Source organism: Protopterus annectens, chromosome 10.part0, assembly GCF_019279795.1.
Source record: "Protopterus annectens isolate FY-2018-M chromosome 10.part0, PAN1.0, whole genome shotgun sequence".
NCBI lineage: Eukaryota > Metazoa > Chordata > Ceratodontiformes > Protopteridae > Protopterus > Protopterus annectens.
The window spans coordinates 57,688,844-57,710,542 of record NC_056744.1 but is presented as its reverse complement, the minus strand read 5'-3'; the positions used below and the strand labels follow the sequence as shown (position 1 = coordinate 57,710,542).

The 21,699-nt window shown below is 44.2% G+C and overlaps 1 protein-coding gene across 2 annotated transcripts in view; it reads right to left on the bottom strand.

Moving 5' to 3' along the window:
• Positions 1-21,699, bottom strand: part of NDEL1 (nudE neurodevelopment protein 1 like 1) — a 565,699-nt gene that overhangs the window by 325,150 nt on the left and 218,850 nt on the right. For both annotated transcript variants that reach the window (XM_044085020.1, XM_044085019.1), the window contains exon 4: positions 6,492-6,640. In XM_044085020.1, the coding sequence (XP_043940955.1) occupies positions 6,492-6,640 (149 nt within the window). The remainder of the gene's footprint in view (positions 1-6,491; positions 6,641-21,699) is intronic.

The window sequence follows — 21,699 nt, the reverse complement described above, 5'->3', positions numbered from 1 at the left end:
CATAAGCCAGCCACATTCATAACACTGGTGGCTATGTGAAGAAGCAATGCTACACTGATTAAATCAATCGACAGCGTTAAGAAAGGATGTGCAGATGAACTTCTACACACAGATGTGTACACAAAGAAAAGCACTGTTAACATGTTCTGGGTGAGGTGCAAATGAACCATATTAGTGTGCATTGCTCCCAACTGCAGACTTGGATGTCTGGAACCTGAAAGGCGCTGGAGAAGTGGTGTCTTAAGTTACTCTACACCTTAAATCAACTCACCTATATGAAATAGTTTCTGGACTAAGTGTCAGTGGTGGCTCTATAGCATTTTAACATTTGAAAGGTACAAGGATAGCAGTACACTAAGCAAGTTAAGTATGCCCTAAAGGGAGACATCTATAAGATCTATTAACATAACTGTGTCACAGACTGAAACACCTAGCCCCATAAGTGTATGCATTTCACAAACACAACAGAGAAGTACACTTGCAATGAAGAATACACCAAAGGGGCACAAAGGTGTAGTATCTAAAGAACATTAATGATGGGGGAGCTTCAGATAACAGCAAGTGAAGCAAAACAGAAGATAAAAAGTACAGTTTTGTACCTACCATAAATGTAGATGTCCGAACAGGATAGCATCTGCAGTCCTTACAAATGGGGTTGTCCTGTCGTCAGGCAGCCCTTCGGTCGGCCGGATTCCAAAGTCTGGGTCTGGCCTCGGCTGGTGTCGCACTTCACCCGACGTCATCTCTGCTGGTCTTCGGGTATAAAGGCATCAGCCGACGCCATTTTCCTCAGTGTTTCTTGCCCCAGATGCCAGTTGCCCTCTTGGATGGCTAAATTTTTGGGTAAATGCCAATGTTTCCAAAAAGTAGAAGGCAAACACAAAAAATAAGCATGTATGTACATATATACAAACAAATACACCATAAGAGATCCCCCCCCAGCTAGCTATTAGGTGGGCAAATACCCTAGGAGTACCACAGAGGGGAAGGAGGGTGGGTAATCCTGACTGCAGATGCTATCCTGTTCGGACATCTACATTTATGGTAGGTACAAAACTGTACTATGTCCTTCAAGGATGCATCTGCAGTCCTTACAAATGGGTAGAATACCATAGCCAAACTAGGGAGGAGGAAGAAGAATTATGGTGTAGTTAGGATCCCTTGCAAAACAGCAGTGGCAAACCCTGCTCGGGATCTAGAGTATAGAGGTAAGTTATAATGCTTGGCAAATGTATGCACGGAGGTCCAAGTAGCAGCCTGAATAATGTCCTTGGTAGCCACTCCTCGTAAGAAAGCTGTGGTAGTGGCTGTAGCCCTTGTAGAATGAGGCCTTATGTTCTGTGGAATTTGCTTTCCATGGTAGGAGTAACAGAATCTTATGCAATTTCCTATCCACTTGGAGATTGTCTGTTTGGAAATTGCTTTTCCTTCCCTTCCTGTTGCATAAGCTACTAGAAGCTGGTCAGTTTTTCTATTGCCCTTGGTTCTGTCCCGGTAGTAGCGCAACTGTCTATGTACATCCAATGTATGCAGCAGTCTTTCCCCCCTGTTCTGTGGATTGGGAAAGAAGGTAGGTAGGTGGATTGCCTGGTTTAGAGACACTCTGGATACCACCTTAGGCATAAATGTAGGATTAGTTCTCATGGACACTCTTATCTTGATGGAAGATTAGGAAGGGTTGTACTGCCATTAAAGCCTGTAGTTCCGAAACCCTTCTTGCTGAAGTAATTGCCAGTAGGAAAGCAGTTTTCCAGGATAGGTGTTGAAGATCTGCTGTTGCTGCTGGTTCGAATGGAGGAGTGTCAATTTTTCTAGCACAAAGTTCAAGTCCCATGCTGGTAATGGTGGTTTCCTAGGAGGTTTTACATTCTTAATTCCTCTCAGGAACTGCCTGAGTAGAGGATGTGAGAAGACAGGGGATCGAGCTGTATTCTGCAGAAATAGCTGATGCATGTATCTTGATGGAGGAATAGGACAGGCCTGTATGGAGAAGCTCTGCCAAGTACTCCAGGATGTTGGCAATATCTACCTTTGACACATCTTTCCCTCTTTCAGTACTCCAAATGACAAACCGTTTCCATTTTCCTGCATAGTTCCTTCTTGTTGAAGGTCTGCGGGCCTCAAGGATAATGTCTTTAACCCTTTGGGATAAATCTGGGTTAGTTGCTCTTATGTAATGTTCCAGGCAGTCAGTTGCAGAGTTTTCAGGTTTGGATGCAGGATATTGTAGTCGCTCTGAGTTAACATCAAAGGAATCAGGGGCAGTGTCCACGTTTCCCCCCCGAGACATGCTCCTCAGCAATGGATACCAATGTTGTCCTGGCCAATTTGGAGCTATCAGAATTATCCTTGGACGTTCCTCTTTGATTTTCAGTAGTACCTTGTGCATCAAAGGAAGAGGTGGAAATGCATATGCTGTCAGGCCTTTCCAATTGAAGGATAGAGAGTCCACCTTCCAAGCAAGTGGGTGGTATGTCCTTGTGCAGAATTTCTTGAGCTGGTGATTGAGTGGGGATGCGAATAGGTCTATTTGTGGTATTCCCCATTTCTTTGTGATGGCCTTGAAGATGTCCGGGTGTAGCATCCATTCGTGAGCATCCGAGGTAGTTCTGCTTAACATGTCTGCTAGGATGTTTTCTTTTCCTGGTACAAATATTGCCTGTAATTGAATGTTGTAGCTCAGAGCCATATTCCATAGGTCCAGAGCCATTCGGCATAGGGGGTATGAATGAGTGCCTCCCTGTTTGTTGATGTACCACATGACTGTGGTGTTGTCTGTCCTTATCATCAATTGGCCTTCTTTGAGGAATGGTCTGACATTCTGGATTGCTAGTTTTACTGCCAGCATTTCTTTTTGATTTATGTGCAGGTGTAGCTGATCTGGAGTCCATAAGCCTTGAATGCACTTGTCCAGCATGTGGGCCCCCCAACCGAGGTCTGAGGCGTCCGTTGTGATGGTTTGGCTTGTTTGAATGTTGTGGAAGGACAAACCTGGGTTTGACTGGCATGCCTGAGCCCACCATAGGAACTCTTCTTTCAGGCATGGGATCTGTGGTATTTCAGTTTCTAAGCTGTGCTTGTGTTGAGACCATAAATTCTTTAGGTACCACTGTAGCTTTCTCATATGCAGTCTGGCATGGGGGACCAAGATTATGCAGGATGCCATGAAGCCCAAGGCCTGCAGTACTTTCCTTGCTGTTAGTTTGTTCTGCTTTGTTAATGCCAAGAAGTAAAGAGGAAGTTGTTCTTGTTTTCTGCAGTTAGGAATGCCATCTGTTTTACTGTGTCCAATTCTGCACCCAAGAATGTTCTTGTTTGGGATGGTATCAGTCTTGACTTTTTTAAATTGACTGTGTATCCCAGGGCTTGTAGTAAGCAAATGACTCTTTGTAAGTCGTGTCAGCTTGCTTTTGTTGTCCGCTTGTATCAGGCAGTCGTCCAGGTATGGATAAATTTGGATTCCCTGAAGCCTGCAATGAGCGATTACTGATGCCAGGCATTTCGTGAACACTCTGGGCGCAGTAGATAAGCCAAAGGACAATGCTGAGAATTGATAATGCTCTGATCCTGCAAGAAATCTGAGGTATCTTCTGCAAATTGGTCGTATGGGGACGTGCAGGTATGCCTCCTTGAGATCTAGAGTTACCAGACAATAATCCTTTCCCAGCATGGGAAGAAGTTGCTGTAGGGTCAGCATTTTGAATTTTGGAACAATGATGAATGTGTTTAAAGCGGACAGGTCGAGAATAGGTCTCCAGCTTTTCTCTTTTCTTGGTACTAGGAAGAGTCTGGAGTAAAATCCCTTGCCCTGTTCTGTAGGTGGTACCCTTTCCACAGCTCTCATCTTTGTTAATTGAGCTATTTGCTTCAGAGCTTCTCTCTTTTGATTTGGTGGTAGGTTTGGCATTCCTCTTTTTACTGGTAAGGTGTGGAAATGAAACCTGTAGCCTTGGTCTATAGTTTGCAAAATCCACTTGTCTCTTGTGATATAGTGCCAGTTTTCTGAAAATAAGGCTAACTTTCCACCTAAGGGTGCTGCTATTTGTTCCCTGGTAGGCGGTGTCAGAGCCAAGTCACTGTGATTGTCCTGTTGCAGTGGTAGTGGTTGTATCTGTGCCTCGTTGGTTATTGCCTTGCCACTGGCGTCCCCTGTAGGCACCTCCTCAGGATTGATTTCTGCCTCTGGAACGTCTATTTCTGCCTCTCTGATTTTTAGAGGAGTCTGGAAAGGACCAATTTTTGGAAGGCCAATTCCTGCTGAACCTTGGGGGCTGAACCTGTAAGAAATCTTTAACTGTTTGTACAGATTTTGCCTTCTCTTCCATTTTCTTCATTACTTGTTGGGCAGGAGAACCAAATAGACTGACCTTATCCATAGGAGCATCTAATAGCTTTGCTTTAACATGATCCGGCAAGACCTGTTCTTTCAGCCATGCATGTCTTCTTATAACTGTGCCAGTCATGGCTGATCTAAATGAAGCCTCCAGTGCATCATAGCCACATTTTAAAGAATGGTTACTAACCTGCTGAATGTTATTCACCATTTCTAGAACATATTTCTTATCTAAAGAATCATCAGAGGACAGTTTCTTAGTTAACTGATCAAGCATAAACTCTTGGTATTGGATCATATGAAACTGACAGTTCAGAGCTCTAGCTGAGAGAGTAGCAGAGGTGTATACTTTTTTACCCCATCTCTCTAAGGACCTGGATTCCCTATCAGAAGGGAGAGGGTTTTTTGCTGAGGTCGAAGCTACTGCCTTAGGCCCCTGGGAGATAGTCTCAGGATCTGCAAAAGGAGCCTTGTATAAGTGGTGATGAGTGTCCGGCACCCTGTAAAACCTATCGGGCTTAGCAGGGGCTGGAGGTAAAGTATCAGGAGCAGTGCAAACATCATTAAATGCATCATCCACAACAGGAAGAACTGGAGGTATAGCTAAGGGTCTATGTTGGGGTAAGTGTAAAAGGTCCTAAGCCTTTTTCTTGAATCTGTGAAATCTTATCCCTGCCATTGGAATTGCTCTCTCATGGCATGTAAGGTTTCCCCAAAGGAAAATTCCTCTGGTGGAGAGGCAGAAGGAATAGATTCTTCAGCATCAGAATCTTTATAAGTAGAAAGAGGAGCCTCTGGATGGTCTGTATTGTCTGAAACATCAGAAGAGTCATCTGAGGACACTGGCTCAGGGGGCTCTGCTCTAGGTCTCTTTTCTGGAGGTTGAGAGGCCCTGTCTGGGTGAGATTGGGATCCCCTTATTAAAGAGATGAGATCCTCTGCCAGAGTAAGCATTTGGGAACTGGAACTGGGCCTGTGAGAGGGGGGCATAACAGGCACAGACTTAGCAGTTTTGGCTGCTTTAGCCCTGGCAAAGGCCTTTATAGACATGGCTGCAGGAGGCCTAGCAGCACCACGTGCTGGGGTAGAGACATCCAAAGGGATGGTGTCCGATAATTCTAGAGAAACCACATTAGTAGGCAAAACTTTAGAGGCTGATTCAACAAGGGCAGAAGGGGCCTCGGTGGTAGTCATGGATTCGGCTGAAGATTGAACCGTTTGCTCGGTTTCGGCCGAAACCGAGACACTCGCGGTTTGCTTAACCGTGGTTTTGGCCGAAACCGCGGACTGCGAGTGTCAGTCCTTTTCTTTGCGTTTCTTAACAATTTGAGTAGTCGGAGGATCCGACGGCATAATGTACGCAAAATCTGATCCGAAAAACTGTTCAGCAAACTCCGACCGACGCCTAAGCGTTCGTCGGTTGAAGGAAGCACAGGCTAAACAAGCTGCTACGTCATGGTCTGGGCCTAAACAAGGTAAGCAGTAAGAGTGGAAATCTTTATGAGGTATTTGTTTCCCACAAGTTAAACAGTTATTCACTTTTTCTGACATCAGCTGAGGCAAGAAAGAGTCCCCAACGGGGTACTTAGCTTTTAGAAGTCTTGAGTAGTATTCAGTAGTAGTAATCTCTGGATCTGACCGACCGGCACTTGCGAACAGCTTCTGCTTGGCGCCACGGCAAGAAAGACTGAGGAAAATGGCGTTGGCTGATGCCTTTATACCCGAAGACCAGCAGAGATGACGTCGGGTGAAGTGCGACACCAGCCGAGGCCAGACCCAGACTTTGGAATCCGGCCGACCGAAGGGCTGCCTGACGACAGGACAACCCCATTTGTAAGGACTGCAGATGCATCCTTGAAGGACATCAGTGAAATCCTTAGAAAGTCCAACTGTGTAAGTAACCTTACTATAACAGTAGACTGTCGAATGATCACTGCTACAGTAGCCCATGCTATACAGGTTATAGCCTTTATGGGATATAACCCATATAGCTTTGGGTACTGCACAAATGATCAATATGAAGATATAAATGATATATAAAAAATACAAAATTCAACAAAAAATAAAGTCCAAGAATACAATTTACCTCAGTGGAACAATATGAACAGTGGTACAGAGATGCGACAAATTCAGGAGTTGAAAACACTGATATGCCTACCTTTTAGCTCGTTCAAGGTCATCGTTTGCCTGTTCCAATTCTCTCACATACTTATGCAGCTGATCTTTAATGGCACGTGTCTGAACCAATTCATCTTCTAACATAGAAATCTGCTTGTAGTTCTGTGCATAGTGTTGTTCAAGTTTCTCCTGATGAAAAAAGAAAGTTAGAGCTGAAGTGCAGCACATCTAGCTATTAAATCAAATGTTGCAGACACATCACATTTACTGCACAAGTTGACTAGATTACGGACAGAAAACCTTCTACCACTACAAGCAGCAGTCAGCCTGCATGCAGAAAAATTTCACCCAACCTTTCCCCACTTGCGCATGTGTGCAAGTGCGTGCGCATGCACGCACACACACACACACACACACACACACACACAGGGATGTGAAAATACAACTTAACTGCAGCACTAAATAGTTTCACAGAATTTGCAGCTGTGGTATCATGGGGTAGAAAATATGAAGCAAGAAGTTCAAATTTTAGTCAGGCTTGCAAATTAAACAATACGCAACGTGAAATTTTAAAAACTTTTCATAAAAAAAACTTTTCATAAGCTTTATATCAATTTAGACAATACAATGTTGGTAGGCAGTTATGGGAGAATGTTTCAGGGTAGGAAAAGAACTGCATTTTCTTTTTGCTCTGGGTTCATGTTCTAGTGGAAGGATGCGCTTTTTCAGTGCTGTACTCCTAAAGTCCCCAATAATAATAGTAGCTTGGATTCTGAATCAGGGAGTTAGCAGCACATACACTCTTTCCTTTTCCCTCTTTTCTGATACTATACACACACACAATTTATATATTTTAAACTTGTATCTTTATATATATATATATATATATATATATATATATATATATAAAATGTATGTACATACCTATACACATATATGTATATACAGAGATGGTCACACACACACACACAGACACACACAGACACACACAGACACACACACAGACACACACAGACACACACACAGACACACACACAGACACACACAGATGCACACACACAGACACACACACAGACACACACACAGACACACACACACACAGACACACACACACACAGACACACACACACACAGACACACACACACACAGACACACACACACACACACAGACACAGACACACACACACAGACACACAGACACAGACACACACACAGACACAGACACACACACAGACACAGACACACACACCATTCACAAAATGATAAAATAAAAAAGTTCTGTGGGCCAGTGAGGCAAAGTACATTTTTAATTACATTACCACTCTACCTGGAGATATCAGTCACCACTCTATCCATGCCAATCTCTGCTAACTCAGTCAGATTCACACACAGAAAAAAAAAAAAAAAAAACTCCCAACACATGTGCACACAAACTCCAGGAAAAAAAGAACACAAAAAGCTAGTAATAAAAATCAAAATCAAAACCTGATCGTCTAATAGGAAAATGGAACCAAAACTAAAAAACTAAATAAATACAGTAAACTAAATTAAATCTAACTAAAACACGAAACCAAGGTATAAATATAAGGCTATCCGAATGTAACCCTCACTACAATATTAAAATGCAACAAAAATGCAACGCATAGAAGAGTTTAAAAAATACCTCAAAACTATAGCAGAAAATCATCCAAGAGACAGCTCATTCATAAAACAATCAATATAAAAAGCCCTATTCAACAAGCGTCTACTAGGTAACTACTCCATCCCACTGAAATGAATGAAGCAGCAATGAAAAAATATATATATAAAACAGGAAAGTATCTGCTTTTCTGTAATAAATTAAAAATATTACATGCTTTCTGCAATAAATTAAATATATTGCATTGTAGATTTATACAGCAAGTGCTGTGATGAGAGGTAATGTTAAAAGACAGGGAGCAAGTGCCCTATTTCACTGAATATATACCATACCTCCTACAAATTCCATATGTAAAATATGCACGTGTGTACACAAACATGAGAATGACAGCTAGAATAACCCCAGGATACTTTGGACCATTCTCCCTACAAAATGCCCCCAATCCTCACCCCACAGGAGGGGTATGTGTAGTTACTGGGGCCCTTGGCAGTGGCTACACACACGGGCTTCCCTTAGAAGGTCAGACGGGAAGTCAGCCACCATAATATATGCTGTTTGCTGATCTTGGTAAGCCTGATGGGACTGTGTATCGGTTGATACGTCATGGATCACTGGACGGATACAGTCTACAGGTGCACCCATGTAAAACCTTCCATGTGGGATTAGAGTGATAGCAGCTGCCATGGATCCCAAAAGGAGGAGAATCAGATATGCCAGAAGGTTCTGATGGTGTAAAATCTATGAAGCTTTTGTGTGGTGGTGTTCAGGTGGCTACCTGTGAACTCCAAGGTTTGGAACAGTTCCAGTTTGGACATTTTGAAATTTACTATAATTTCTAAGAAACAAAACAAGGGGATTAAGGAGTCTGTGGCAAGAACCCTATGAATCCCTCATGGTGGCTTTGATAAGCCAGTCATCTAAGTACAGGAAACACCAGGGAAAAGTACAGTTTTGTACCTACCATAAATGTAGATGTTCGAGGATTCCCTTGCTGCAGTCCTGACAATTGGGTATAGTCCGCGTCCCAGTCGGCCCGAATACCAGAGTATAAGGCTGACGTCGGTCATGCGCTTTAGACTGGCGTCAGCACGTCAGGGTACTAATGCGCATGACCGGCGTCATTTCCTCAGTCTTTTCTTGCCCCAGATGTCAGAAGACCCAAAAGACAAGTCCCAAAAACAACCTGCACCAAAAACATGTACAATATATACAGTAATATATACAAAAATATAAGCATGTAAACTCACCTACACAACCACCCTGAAACACAGAGGGAAGGAGGGAGAGATTGGACTGCAGCAAGGGAATCCTCGAACATCTACATTTATGGTAGGTACAAAACTGTACTATGTTCTTCGTCTTCCCTTGCTGCAGTCCTGACAATTGGGTAGAATCCCAAAGCAGAGGTAAGGGAGGCTGGCAAATTATAAAGTAGCAGGAGCTGACAACATGCCTTGTAAAACAGCTGTGGCAAAACCAGCTCTAGTCTTAGAGTATATAGGCAGGTGATAATGCCTAGAGAAAGTATGCACTGAACTCCAAGTAGCTGCCTCCAGAATATCCTTAGTTGCCACCCCTTAGAAATGCTGTTGAAGTGGCAGTAGCCCTAGTGGAATGAGGCCTAATCCCAGCTGGAACCTCTTTGCCATGATGGGAATAACAAAATGCAATGCAAAAGCCAATCCACCTAGAAATAGTTTGTTTTGACACAGGCTTGCCCTGTGAACTTAAAGCAAAAGAAACAAGTAACTGCTGAGACTGCCTAAAATCTTTAGTCCTGCTCAAATAATAACGCAATTGCCTGTGTACATCTAAAGTGTGCAAAATCTTTTCCCCTTTATTTTGAGGATCTGCAAAAACGTAGGCAAATGAATAGTTTGGTTTAAAGCCACACTAGAAACCACCTTAGGCATAAAGGAAGGATTAGTACGTAATGATACCCTGTCCTTATGGAAAATCAAAAAGGGCTCTACTGCCATAAGGGCCTGCAACTCAGACACCCTTCTTGCAGAAGTAATAGCCAACAGAAAAGCAGTCTTCCATGACAAATATTTCAATTCAGCAGTAGCTGCAGGCTCAAAAGGTTGTAGAGTAAGTTTTTCCAACACAAAATTGAGATCCCAAGCAGGAGTAGGAGCTCTACGTGGGGGTCTTATATTCTTTGCCCCTCTAAGAAACTGCTTGAACAAAGGATGCGAAAACAAAGGTGGGTCACAATCATAGTGAGCTGAAAGTGCTGCAGCATGAATCTTTATGGAAGAGAAAAACAAACCTTTGTCCAATAATTCAGTAAGATATTGAAGAGCCACACTCAAATTAGGCTCTGAAATCTCCAAATTCTTTGCTGTACTCCAAAATAAAAATCTCTTCCATTTTTCTGCGTACACTCTCCTAGTACTAGGCCTTCTAGCTTCCATAATCACATTTAAAACTTGTTGAGGAAGCTGAGACCTACCATGCTTCAACACAGAATATGCCAAGCTGTGAGATGAAGAGATTGAAGCTTGACATTGAGCAGATGACCGTCCTTCTGAGATAACAGATGAGGAATCAGAGGTAAAGGCCATGGAGGCTTCTTTACAAGACTCCTTAGAAGTGGGTACCAGTGTTGCGAGGCCAATCTGGAGCTATCAAAATCATCCTTGGCCTGTCCTGTCTGACCTTTAGTAATACCTTTGGAAGAAGAGGTAGAGGTGGAAAGGCATAGACATGAAGGTTTTTCCAACTGAAAGACAGAGCATCCACTTTCCAAGCTGTGTGATGAAACCCCTTTGTGCAATACTTTGGCAGCTGGTGGTTTAGTGGAGAAGCGAACAGATCTATGTCTGGAGTTCCCCATGACACTGTCAATTTCTGAAATACATGAAGATCCAGTTTCCACTCGTGGGGATCCATGATTTGTCTGCTTAATACATCTGCTAGGGAGTTCTGTGCTCCTGGCAGAAACCTTGCCTGTAGAGTCAGTTGCAGGCTTAACGCAGTCTCCCATAAAATCATTGCTTGCCTGCATAGAGGATAAGAATGTGTTCCCCCTTGCTTGTTGATGTACCACATGACAGTTGTGTTGTCTGTCAGAATCAACACCTGCCCTGGAAGAAGTAACTCCTTGAACGCCATCAATGCAAACTGGACTGCTAACATCTCCTTCATGTTGATATGTAGATGCTGTAGTCTGGCAGGCCACTTGTCTTGTATCCACTTTCCATTTAGATGAGCTCCCAAGCAGTGTCCGAGGCATCTGTCGTTAAAATCTGACTCGCCTCTGGCCGGGTCACAGAGAGTCCCTTGTTTAGGTGACATTCCTGAGCCCACCACAAGAATTCCTTTGAAGGCAAGGTATTATTTGAATGACAGTGTCCAAATCTTGGCAGTGCTGTGTCCATACATTTTTGAGATACCATTGCAGCTTCCTCATATGCAGTTTGGCATTGGGAAGCACCAGAATACAAGATGCCATGAACCCTAATGCTTGAAGGACTGTCCTTGCAGTCAGCACGGACTGATGAGATAGTTGATGGAAGTAAAGTGACAGACTCTTTTGTTTGTCCGGGGTTAAAAGACCATCTGCTGCTGTATTCAGTCTCACACCCAGAAAGCACATGTCTTGAGAGGGTACTAGACTGGACTTTATTTCGTTCACAGAATACCCTAGGCATCTTAGCACTGCTATGACATATTCCAGATGCTGTAGAAGGTGTTCCTTTCTTGAGCCAGAATCAGGCAGTCGTCCAAGTAAGGATAAATTTGAATGCCTTGAAGCCTGAAGTAAGCTATCACTGGAGCCAGAACCTTTGTGAGTACTCTGGGCGCAGTAGATAAGCCAAAGGGCAATGCAGAGAACTGATAATGAAAATCTCCAGTTCGAAACCGCAGATACTTTCTGCAACTTAGCCTTATGGGCACATGAAGGTAAGCTTCCTTGAGATCCAAAGTTACCATCCAGTGATCCTTGCCCAGCAGAGGTAACAGTTGCTGTAACGTCAACATCTTGAACTTGGGAATGTCCAGATAAGTGTTGAGGATAGATAAATCCAAAATTGGTCTCCACGTGTTCCCCTTCTTTGGTACTAGGAACAGGCGAGAATAAAATCTGGCGCCCCTTTCTGACACAGGGACTGGCTGAATAGCCCCTATCTGGAGTAACTGAGAAACTTGCTTGTGAGCCTCTTTTCTTTGCGGAGGAGGAACATCTGGCATGCCTTTGAAAGGGGGCATTGTGTGGAAATAAAATCTGTACCCGTGATGAATGATATCCAGCACCCATCTGTCTTGAGTGATTAAATCCCAATTTTCTTTGAAAAGAGACAGTCTTCCTCCCAAAGGAGCTGCCAGACGAGAGTCCACTGGCAGCTGAAAAGGCAGGTCATTGGTTCTGCTTACGAAAGGACTGACCCCTGCCCTCACCAGAAGTCTGAGCAGGTGAACTGTCTGATCTAGGCCTAAACGAACCTTGAGCCCTGCCCCTACCACGTCTAGACCTACCCCTAGACTGGGAACCATAAGCAGGATATGTCCACCCCTTAGCAGGCCAATTTCTACTAAACTGGAGGCTGCACCTGCAAAAATCTTTAACAGTCTGCATAGACTTAGCTTTGTCCTCCATTTTCTTTAAAACTGCTTCCACAGGCGGTCCAAACAACACATCAGACTGTAAAGGAGCATCCAAAATCCTGGTCTTAACATGCTCAGCTAAATTCTGATCCTTCAACCATGCATGTCTTCGAAGAACAGAACTAGTAGCAGCCACCCTCGAGGAGGCCTGAACAGCATCAAAACCACACTGCAAAGAATGCTTACCCACTTGTTCAGACACATGAACCAAATCCAGCAATTCTTTACACTCAATACCTTCCGCCAAAGCATCCACCTTAGATTTCAATTGTGAAAGGAGATAATTCTGATATTTCAGCATATGAAATTGACAATTCAACGCCCTCATGGCTAGAGTGGAAGAAGTGTATACTTTCTTACCCCACCTATCCAAAGCCCTTGCCTCTTTATCAGAGGGTACAGGATTTTTAACCACAGAAGCTTTAACACCTTTAGGCCCCTGAGAAACAGTTTCTGGGTCCGCCCTGGGACTCTTAAACAAATACTTATGAGCTTCGGGCACCCTATAATACCTATCAGGCTTAACAGGAGCAGGAGGCAAGGAATCAGGGTTCAGAGAAGCCTCTGCAAAAACATCCTCCACCACATTCAACACAGGAGGAATAGCTAAGGGCCTATGCTGGGGCAAAAACAAGAATTCCCTAAGCTTTTTCTGGAGTCAGAGTAATCTTGGCCTTCCCATTTAAAGTGCTCCCTCATGGAGTGAAGAGTCTCTGAAAATGAAAAATCCTCAGGAGGAGAAGCTGAAGGAGTGGAATCATCCACATCAGAATCAGAATAAGTAGGAAACTCTTGCAAGTCTTCCACAGAAGACTCTGAAGCCTGTGAACACTGTTCAAAACTATCAAACTCCTGTTCCACCTAGGCCTCTTATCAGGTGGGGGCATAGAACCTCTAATCAGAGTAATCAAATCTTCTGCCATTTTAAGCATATGTTTCTTAGGCACAGAGCCCGAAATGCTAGGAGAAGCCCCTACAGAAGCTGAACTTGGCCTTCCTCTAAAAGAAGCTTTGGCAACAGAAGGAGAGGCCCTAACTACCTTGGGAAGAGAGGGAAGAACAGTTACCTGAGAAGCCCCTCAGCCTGGCCTACCTCCTGAGAGGGCACATCCTGTAACAGTAAAGTATCTGCCTGAGACTCCATAGAGACTCCTGGCAAAACCTCTGGCTCCCCTGAGCCTTCTAAAGGACCGGCGTCCGGGACTGCGGTTCCTCACCCCTAGACTTCACTGTTTTGTCCTTGCGCTTCTTAGATGAAGCAGGCCGGAGCATCCGACGGCATAGTATAATTGCAACGCTTCCCAAACACTAACCTAGCACAATCAAGCCTCCTCTTAATAGTGCGCTTGTTAAATCTAGCACAAGAGCGGCAACCAACAACGTCGTGCTCAGGCCCTAAACAAGGTATACACAATGTATGATAATCCCTATGCGGTATCTGCTTCCCACAAGAAATACAGTTATTCACTTTTTCTGACATCCGGTTAAATACTGAGGCAAGAAAAACCAAAATGTTCGGGCGCTTTAGCCAACTCTGTATTCGGTCTGAAACTCCGTTTTTGGAAAATCTCAGAACGCCAACCTGCACTCGCAAAATTGCTTCTGCATCGGACCATGCGGCAAAAGACTGAGGAAATGACGTCGGTCATGCGCATTATAGTACCCTGACGTACTGACGTCAGTCTGCGCCATGACCCTGGTATTCGGGCCGACTGGGACGCGGACTATACCCAATTGTCAGGACTGCAGCAAGGGAAGACGAAGAACATCTGAGATGCTCTGTCACCCTGCCATGCATATGGTGAACATCTGGAGGGCTGTGCCTGGTTATCATGGCATGATAAGTGACTTATAGATCCACAAAGCCATTCAGTCATCCTTCCTCAGAAAAGAAGTATGGACTGTACCATGACCAACTGCAATGACATCTGTATGACAAACACATTTACATCCAAGACTGACCTTAGGTCCTTGTTCTCTTTTTTTTGGCACTAAAACCTTGAATACACTCTCAATCCTCTGTGGTCCAGTGGGACCAGCTATTTCTATACTGTAGTGTTTGCACAATCCCCAACCCAAGTCTTGCCACAGTACTGTGCCTGTCAATGCAAACACCCTCTGCCATGAGTGTATCACACTCAGCAACAGGATGTGCAACCATTTCCAATTATTTTTTTAAAGAACCTACATTTGTCTGTTTCTCCCGCATGTTCAATGGACTTTGCAAACCAACATGTATGTAGTCCACTACCCTGGGTTGCCATTATTAACCTTTCATTTTTTGGTTTCAACTCACCTCTCCTTAACCATTCCTGTGTCAAGCCCTGATCGACATGAGGTTGTTTCAGGAGATTTCTGTATTTGCAACAATATTTAAGCCATTTCCACATTTCTTTCCTTTTCATCTGATCCTTCTTAATTTTTTTTATTTTTTGCACATTCAATTGCTATCTGATTTTTGTCTACTTCTGATTTGACTTTCATTCCCACTGACACTGGACTGCTTCTACTAAACTAAGCAGAGAGGTCATCTTAGATTTCCTCACCTCGTGTTTAAAACTTGCACTCGCTATTCTTCTTGTGCATTTATTTATTTTTTCTTTCCTCCAACTTCTTTCTAAATCTTTCTGAATATCTTCCACCTGGAAATTCTTGGCTTTCTGCATAATACTAACAATGCATAATTTCTTCCTTATCCTCAACAGTCTATTGTAATGACTCTTTTTTGGTCCATCAGTTTTTGTGATCTACTACTCCCTTCTACAATGGGAGGGAGGGGGCATCCTCCTCCTAAGCCTGGCCTAACTTCAATGTAGGAATGTTTCTGTGACTTAAGTATTCTACAATATTTCTTCCAGTCCTGCACCAATGTGTACACTAACCTGCCACTCATTTGGTGAATGACCAATTGGTACAATGGTTAAGGTGTTTGCCTCCCAATCACAAGATGCAAGATTTGATCCTCAATATCCAGAGGGGCTGTAGTAAGACCCATGGACGGTGCTCTGAACTGGAAATAGCCATCTCCCAGGTAGAAGTATGGGAACCTCCCGCACTGCCTGGCTATCATGGTGTGATAATAAGTCAGTCTTAGGTCCACCAAGAACATCTAGTTATCCTTTCTCAGAAGGGTCAGTATGGACTGTACTGTGACCATCCTCAGTGACATCTGCATGGCAAGCAGATTCAATTAGCTTAGGTCCAAAATCAACCTTAGGTCCCTGCTGTTTATTGGCACTAAAATCTTGACTATAAACTCTCGATTCCATGTGGTCTGGTGGGACATCCAGGATTATTCATTTTTCCTAAGAAAAAATGTGGAAGTTGCTGTTTACCATAAACTAGTACCCAGAAATAACAGCAACAAAATGAGGACACCAGTCCAAGGTTCCTTGAAATACTTATAAAACCAACGTATAGTTAAGTGGTTTCATCAAATGGAGTTTGACTTCAGCGATGAAGTCAAACTCCATTTGATGAAAGTGCTTAACTATATGTTGGTTTTATGTCTGAATAAAAGTATTTCAAGGGACCTTGGACCGGTGTCCTCATTTTGTTGCTGTTATTTCTGGTTATTACTCATTTTTCCCCCATTCATCTTTAATACTGCCCATACCTTCTTTGCAGGGATGGAACATCTGGAAGGGGTACTGCTTTTTTCACATTCGAATGGTTCATAGGTTTGTAGGAGGTTACTAGGTTAATGACCCTAGGGCCTTTGCAAGCCTAGTTATGTAAAACCAGTGTTCCCTAATTGACCATTGCTGGATGGTTTGTTTGCAGAGCAAATTTGCTATCAGCACTGGCAGCCCCCATTTATGAGGGACACAGGTACCACCCCAGTGTGAATTTATGGTCTCCCATCCAGTTGTCCAGGTTGCACTTAAGTAGGGTCAATGTGACATGGGAGTTTATTCCAGAGTAGCAGCAGTCTCTGGGAGACGTAGCTGTCTCTCCAGCATGTTTTGTTTAAGTCACAGGTTAGGTTGAGATCCCTCGACCAAGTGACTCTTGTCCCTTTTGATTTGCAGATGTGCAGCATTTCCATTAGGACAGGGTCAGAGACCGCTCTCTAGGCCAGTCACAAGTCACCTCTCAGCCTATAAGATGCACAGTACAGCAACAGAGCTTTCAGTCTTTCTATGAAGGTCATGTTTTGGAGTCTCTAAATTCTCTTTGTCAGGAACCTCTGTGGTCTCCCCAGCTGTTGCATGCGTCTGGTAAGGTACATCCAAAAGGAAGCACTATACTCTATTAGCGGTCTGACAAGGGTTGAGTACAGAGGAGATATAACATCCTTGGTCTTGGATGTGATGCCCTTACTTATGATGTGTGTCCTAACACTGTGGACACATGGTGATCGAAGTTTAGACTGCTTTCAACTCGTTTTCACAAGTCACGCACCACTGGGTTTGAACTTAATGGGTGCTGCCTATATTGTAATTTGCAGGGGCTACCTCTTTGCCAGAGGGGACAATGATGTACTTTTTTACATTTAATTTTTGACCATGGCTTTAGCACCAATCATTTGTTTGTGTTAACCCCTCCTGTAAGATGCTAATATCTTTAGGGGACTCAGTAACTGCTCCCAGTTTGCAGTTATCTACGAACTCGGTAAGCCACAGTCAGTCTACTTTTGCCTGGTCTTCCTAGAAATAGATTCCAAACAGCAGAGGGCCCAGCACAGAACCTTGTGGTACTCCACTAGTAACTGTTCTACTGGTGGAGGTGGAATTCCCAACTTTGACAGTATGGGTTCTGTTGGTGAGCCAACTGGCTACCCATCTAGGGACATATGGATTAATCCCCAGCTGGGAGTGTTTCTCGATGACACCTGAGTGGGGGAATTGTGTCAAAAGCCTTGGCTAAGTCAAGATAGGAGGTATGTACTGCTTTGCCTTCGTACAGGGCTTTGGTGACATTCTCAAAGTCATCCCCCATGTTTAGTAAGCATGATCTACCCTTAAAACCAAACTGGGGTGGGTCGAGAGTTTCACAGTTGCCTATGTCCTTGCTGATAAGGTCCATGATGATTCTTTCCATGGCCTTGCAGATAAGGCAGGTTAGGCTTATGGGTCTATAATTCCCAAGGTTGGTTGATGGACCCTCTTTGTGCAAAGAGATTATAGTTGCTATTCTCCACTCTGCTGGAAGAAAGACAGCGTTTCAGGATATGGTTAGAGAGAGTGCCAAGTGAATCCACTAGGTCATGTTTTAGGTTAAGTAAGCAGCCTGGGATGTTAACTGATCCCACACAGGCCATGGTTTTGGACTTGAGCATGGATAAGACCTACTAACTGGAGATACTGGGAGAGGACAGGTGACAGATATGCTTTGGGGTATGGCTGGTGGGGATAGGGGGGGTGAAGTTTATGCCAAATCTGTCATCTAACAGGTTGGCAATTTCCTCTAAGTGTGAGGGTACCATCCACTAACAGTTCGGTACATACCGGAGTATTCCCTTTTAGATTTGGGGGGGGGTGGGGGGGTCATGAAGAATGCCTTATGATTGACTTTATCTAGGAAAGATAATTTAGGCTCATAGCAAGCTGTATAAGACTTGACCAGACATCTTGATTTGCTTGTTCAAGTTGTAGGTATTCTTTTTCTGCTAAGTTCTCTCTTGTTCTTGGATATCAGTTCATTCCTTTTGTTATATAACCTGTTTCTATTAGAGGTCCACCAGGGTGGCGTGTATTTACAGGAGGGCTTGGTTTTGGTCCTGTCAGGTACAGCAGAGTCAATACAGTTGTTTAAGCGGTTATACAGGGTGTTTGTCTATTCCTCTGCATAGGAATTATTGTTGACTGTGCTGGCACAGGGTTTCAAACTTTTCAAACCATCACTTACTAGGCTATAGTTTGTTTTGGAGAAGTTTCTCATTTTAATTGCTCCTGCAGAGGTGTTAGGTCTGGATTGTTACTTTGAATGAGACACACTTATGGTCTGACCTTACTAGGGATGGCAGAATGCAGGGGCTAGTGCAGTGACCCCCCCCCAATATTGGTGAGTATCAAGTTCAGAACATTTGAGCCCCTTGTGGGGGTGCAGGCTACCTGTTCCAGAGCATTTGTATTAAAGACCAGGAACCTCAGGGTAATTGAGCTTGTGCTCATGCACATCACTCACTCGATAGGATAGCTGAAATCTCCCATGACCAAGGTGTTTAGCTGTACAGTGAATGATTCAAGCAAGTCATCCAGGTAGATGATGTGCTTCTCGTGGTTCATGGTGGGAGACCTGTAGCTAGCAATGATGTGGTAGGGTGTTTCCCCTACAGTTATTTGGACTTGCAGCAGCTCAAGAGAGTCATACTGTTTAATCAGTCTCGAGGTGTACTTGGATTTAATGAAGACAGATACAACTCCACCTTTGGATCTTTCATGCTTGCTTTGAGATCTGAACGTGTGGAAGGCATTATAGCCTTGCACAGGTGGGGTGCTCTTTGCGGCCTTGAATAAAGTCTCAAAGACTGCACACACATCAGCATCTTCCAAGGTGAGGAGAGCTTCCAGGAAGTGCAGTTTTCTCTTTTAACTCCTAGCATTAAGCAGCATAACCCTGAGTTTATCTTTTTTTACAATGGAAGTTTTGTCGTTTTGGTACTGCCTAAAAAAGGCACTTTGGAGGAGATAAGCATCTTTGCCAGTATTCGAAAGCCTAGAGGAGACAGATGAAGACCATCTCTGGCAAAACAGTGCGGTCTGTTGACCATGTCTTCCCAGGCTGACAGATATGTGATCCCCTGGACTGACACCCAGGCTGACAGATATGTGATCCCCTGGACTGACACCAGAAACTAAGCCAATTGTTAAAGTCAATCATTTTTTGTTTATATTATGGCATCATCCTGGCTGAAGTTAGAATGCTGCTTAGGGCTAAGGACACAGTCAGAGTTCATTCATGCCTCTCTTTATATAGTCCAGGGAGGTATGCCTCAAGTCATTCACTCCAACATGTACTATGACAGAGTCCTAACAGTAATTGTTGAGTAATGTGAGTACGTGCGTGCGTGATATGATGGATTCTGGCACCTGACACTCAGCTGACTGGGACCTTCTTGTTCAGCCTGGTGAGGGGGACCATTTGTGTCTCACTATAGAACATTTGGTGTTGAGGTGTTCAGCCTTAGGAGCTTATTCATTGAGACACCGGTATGTGTGTTGTTACATGTAGTAGATTTTGATTGTGCTCTTGTATGTGTGAGTTGTTTGCGCATAGGTCATCTCTGGTCTTTTGGTAGGCTTTTATTGAGTAGCTCCGTGTATGCGGGTTTGTGTTGTGACTATCTTGTGTGAAAAGAGAGGTGTGTGCTGACAACCTGTTTGATGTCTTTAGTGTTAACGTGAGAGGACTGATTCTAGTTTCATTAGTATAGCTACATCACTCACAAATTATTTGTTTGCCATAGGAAAAGATGGTTGTCAGTATACATGAGGCATTTAATGCACTGCCTCAGGATGCCCATGTCAATCAGGTTGGTTGGAGTAATGTTGGGAACTTGTCTATTGAAGCAGGTTAAACTGTTAAGTATTGTTGGGGGGGGGGGGCAAGTTATATCAGCTTTTGCTCTAGGGTTAGCAAGGGTACGACTTGTATTGAGGATTAGAGGAATCTTGATGAGTGAATGGGAGATCGTAGGTTTACCTCGGGTATCACTTCTGTGTCACTGTTAGACAGAGGCACAGTATACTAACCTCGAAAAAAGGCATAGCAAAATAAATTTAAAATGGGTGGCGAAAGCCAAACACATTCTGGCTAGGCTTATAAATGCCCTAGGGCAGAGAGCCTAGCATGAACCTATGAACCTATGAATTTAAAAAAGTGCAGCAATGCTACTCAGTGTGCAGCCCAGTTGCCCACAGTGCAGCAGTGCGCAGCCCAGTTGCCCACAGTGCAGCAGTGCGCAGCCCAGTTGCCCACAGTGCAGCAGTGCGCAGCCCAGTTGCCCACAGTGCAGCAGTGCGCAGCCCAGTTGCCCACAGTGCAGCAGTGCGCAGCCCAGTTGCCCACAGTGCAGCAGTGCGCAGCCCAGTTGCCCACAGTGCAGCAGTGCACAGCCCAGTTGCCCGCAGTGCAGCAGTGCACAGCCCAGTTGCCCGCAGTGCAGCAGTGCACAGCCCAGTTGCCCGCAGTGCAGCAGTGCACAGCCCAGTTGCCCGCAGTGCACAGCCCAGTTGCCCGCAGTGCAGCAGTGCACAGCCCAGTTGCCCGCAGTGCAGCAGTGCGCAGACCAGTTGCTAGCAGTGCGCAGCCCAGTTGCCCGCAGTGCAGCAGTGCGCAGCCCAGTTGCCAGCAGTGCAGCAGTAAGCAGCTGAGTTGTCCGCAGTGCAGCAGTAAGAAGCTGAATTGCCAGCAGTGCAGCAGGGAAGCCTGTGAAGGTTCCACTGACTGTTCTCTAGGAATACAAAAATGTTGCAAACAGGCATTTGTGTCTATACAGGGTACCTCTAAACCCCATTGTTTGGTGGGCAGCTATGTGCAAATGCTAGGCTTAAATACAATCACATTTAAACAATTTTAAAACACAATCTAACAACAGGAAAGCCGCACACAGAGCCTTACTCTAGCAATCCCCAACACAGATGGGTCCTGACTTAGACACTTCTATCAAAAAGTGCAGGGAGGCCCTCTTAATGGGAGATGGCTGGTTTAGTACTCAAGTGATACCACACAGTCTAGACTCAGCAAGTCTGAATCTAGCCTATGCTATTTAAGGCAGAAGTAGGAGTGATACAAAAAGTGTAGAATGAAGCAGTCACAGCAGCAAAAAACAGGAAGAATGAAGCAGGAGTTCAATAAAATACAAAATGCAATACAAGCTTAAATTATATTTATTTTCAGAAGATTTCAGTGGATGCCTTGGATTTCTGTTCAGATGTTCTCCAGACCTCTAGCTAAGAACGCCAAACTCTGAGCAGCTCTGGTAAACTAACCACAAACCCATGCAAACACACAAAAGGGATGTTACAGGAATGATGTAGGGCCCCCCCTTTT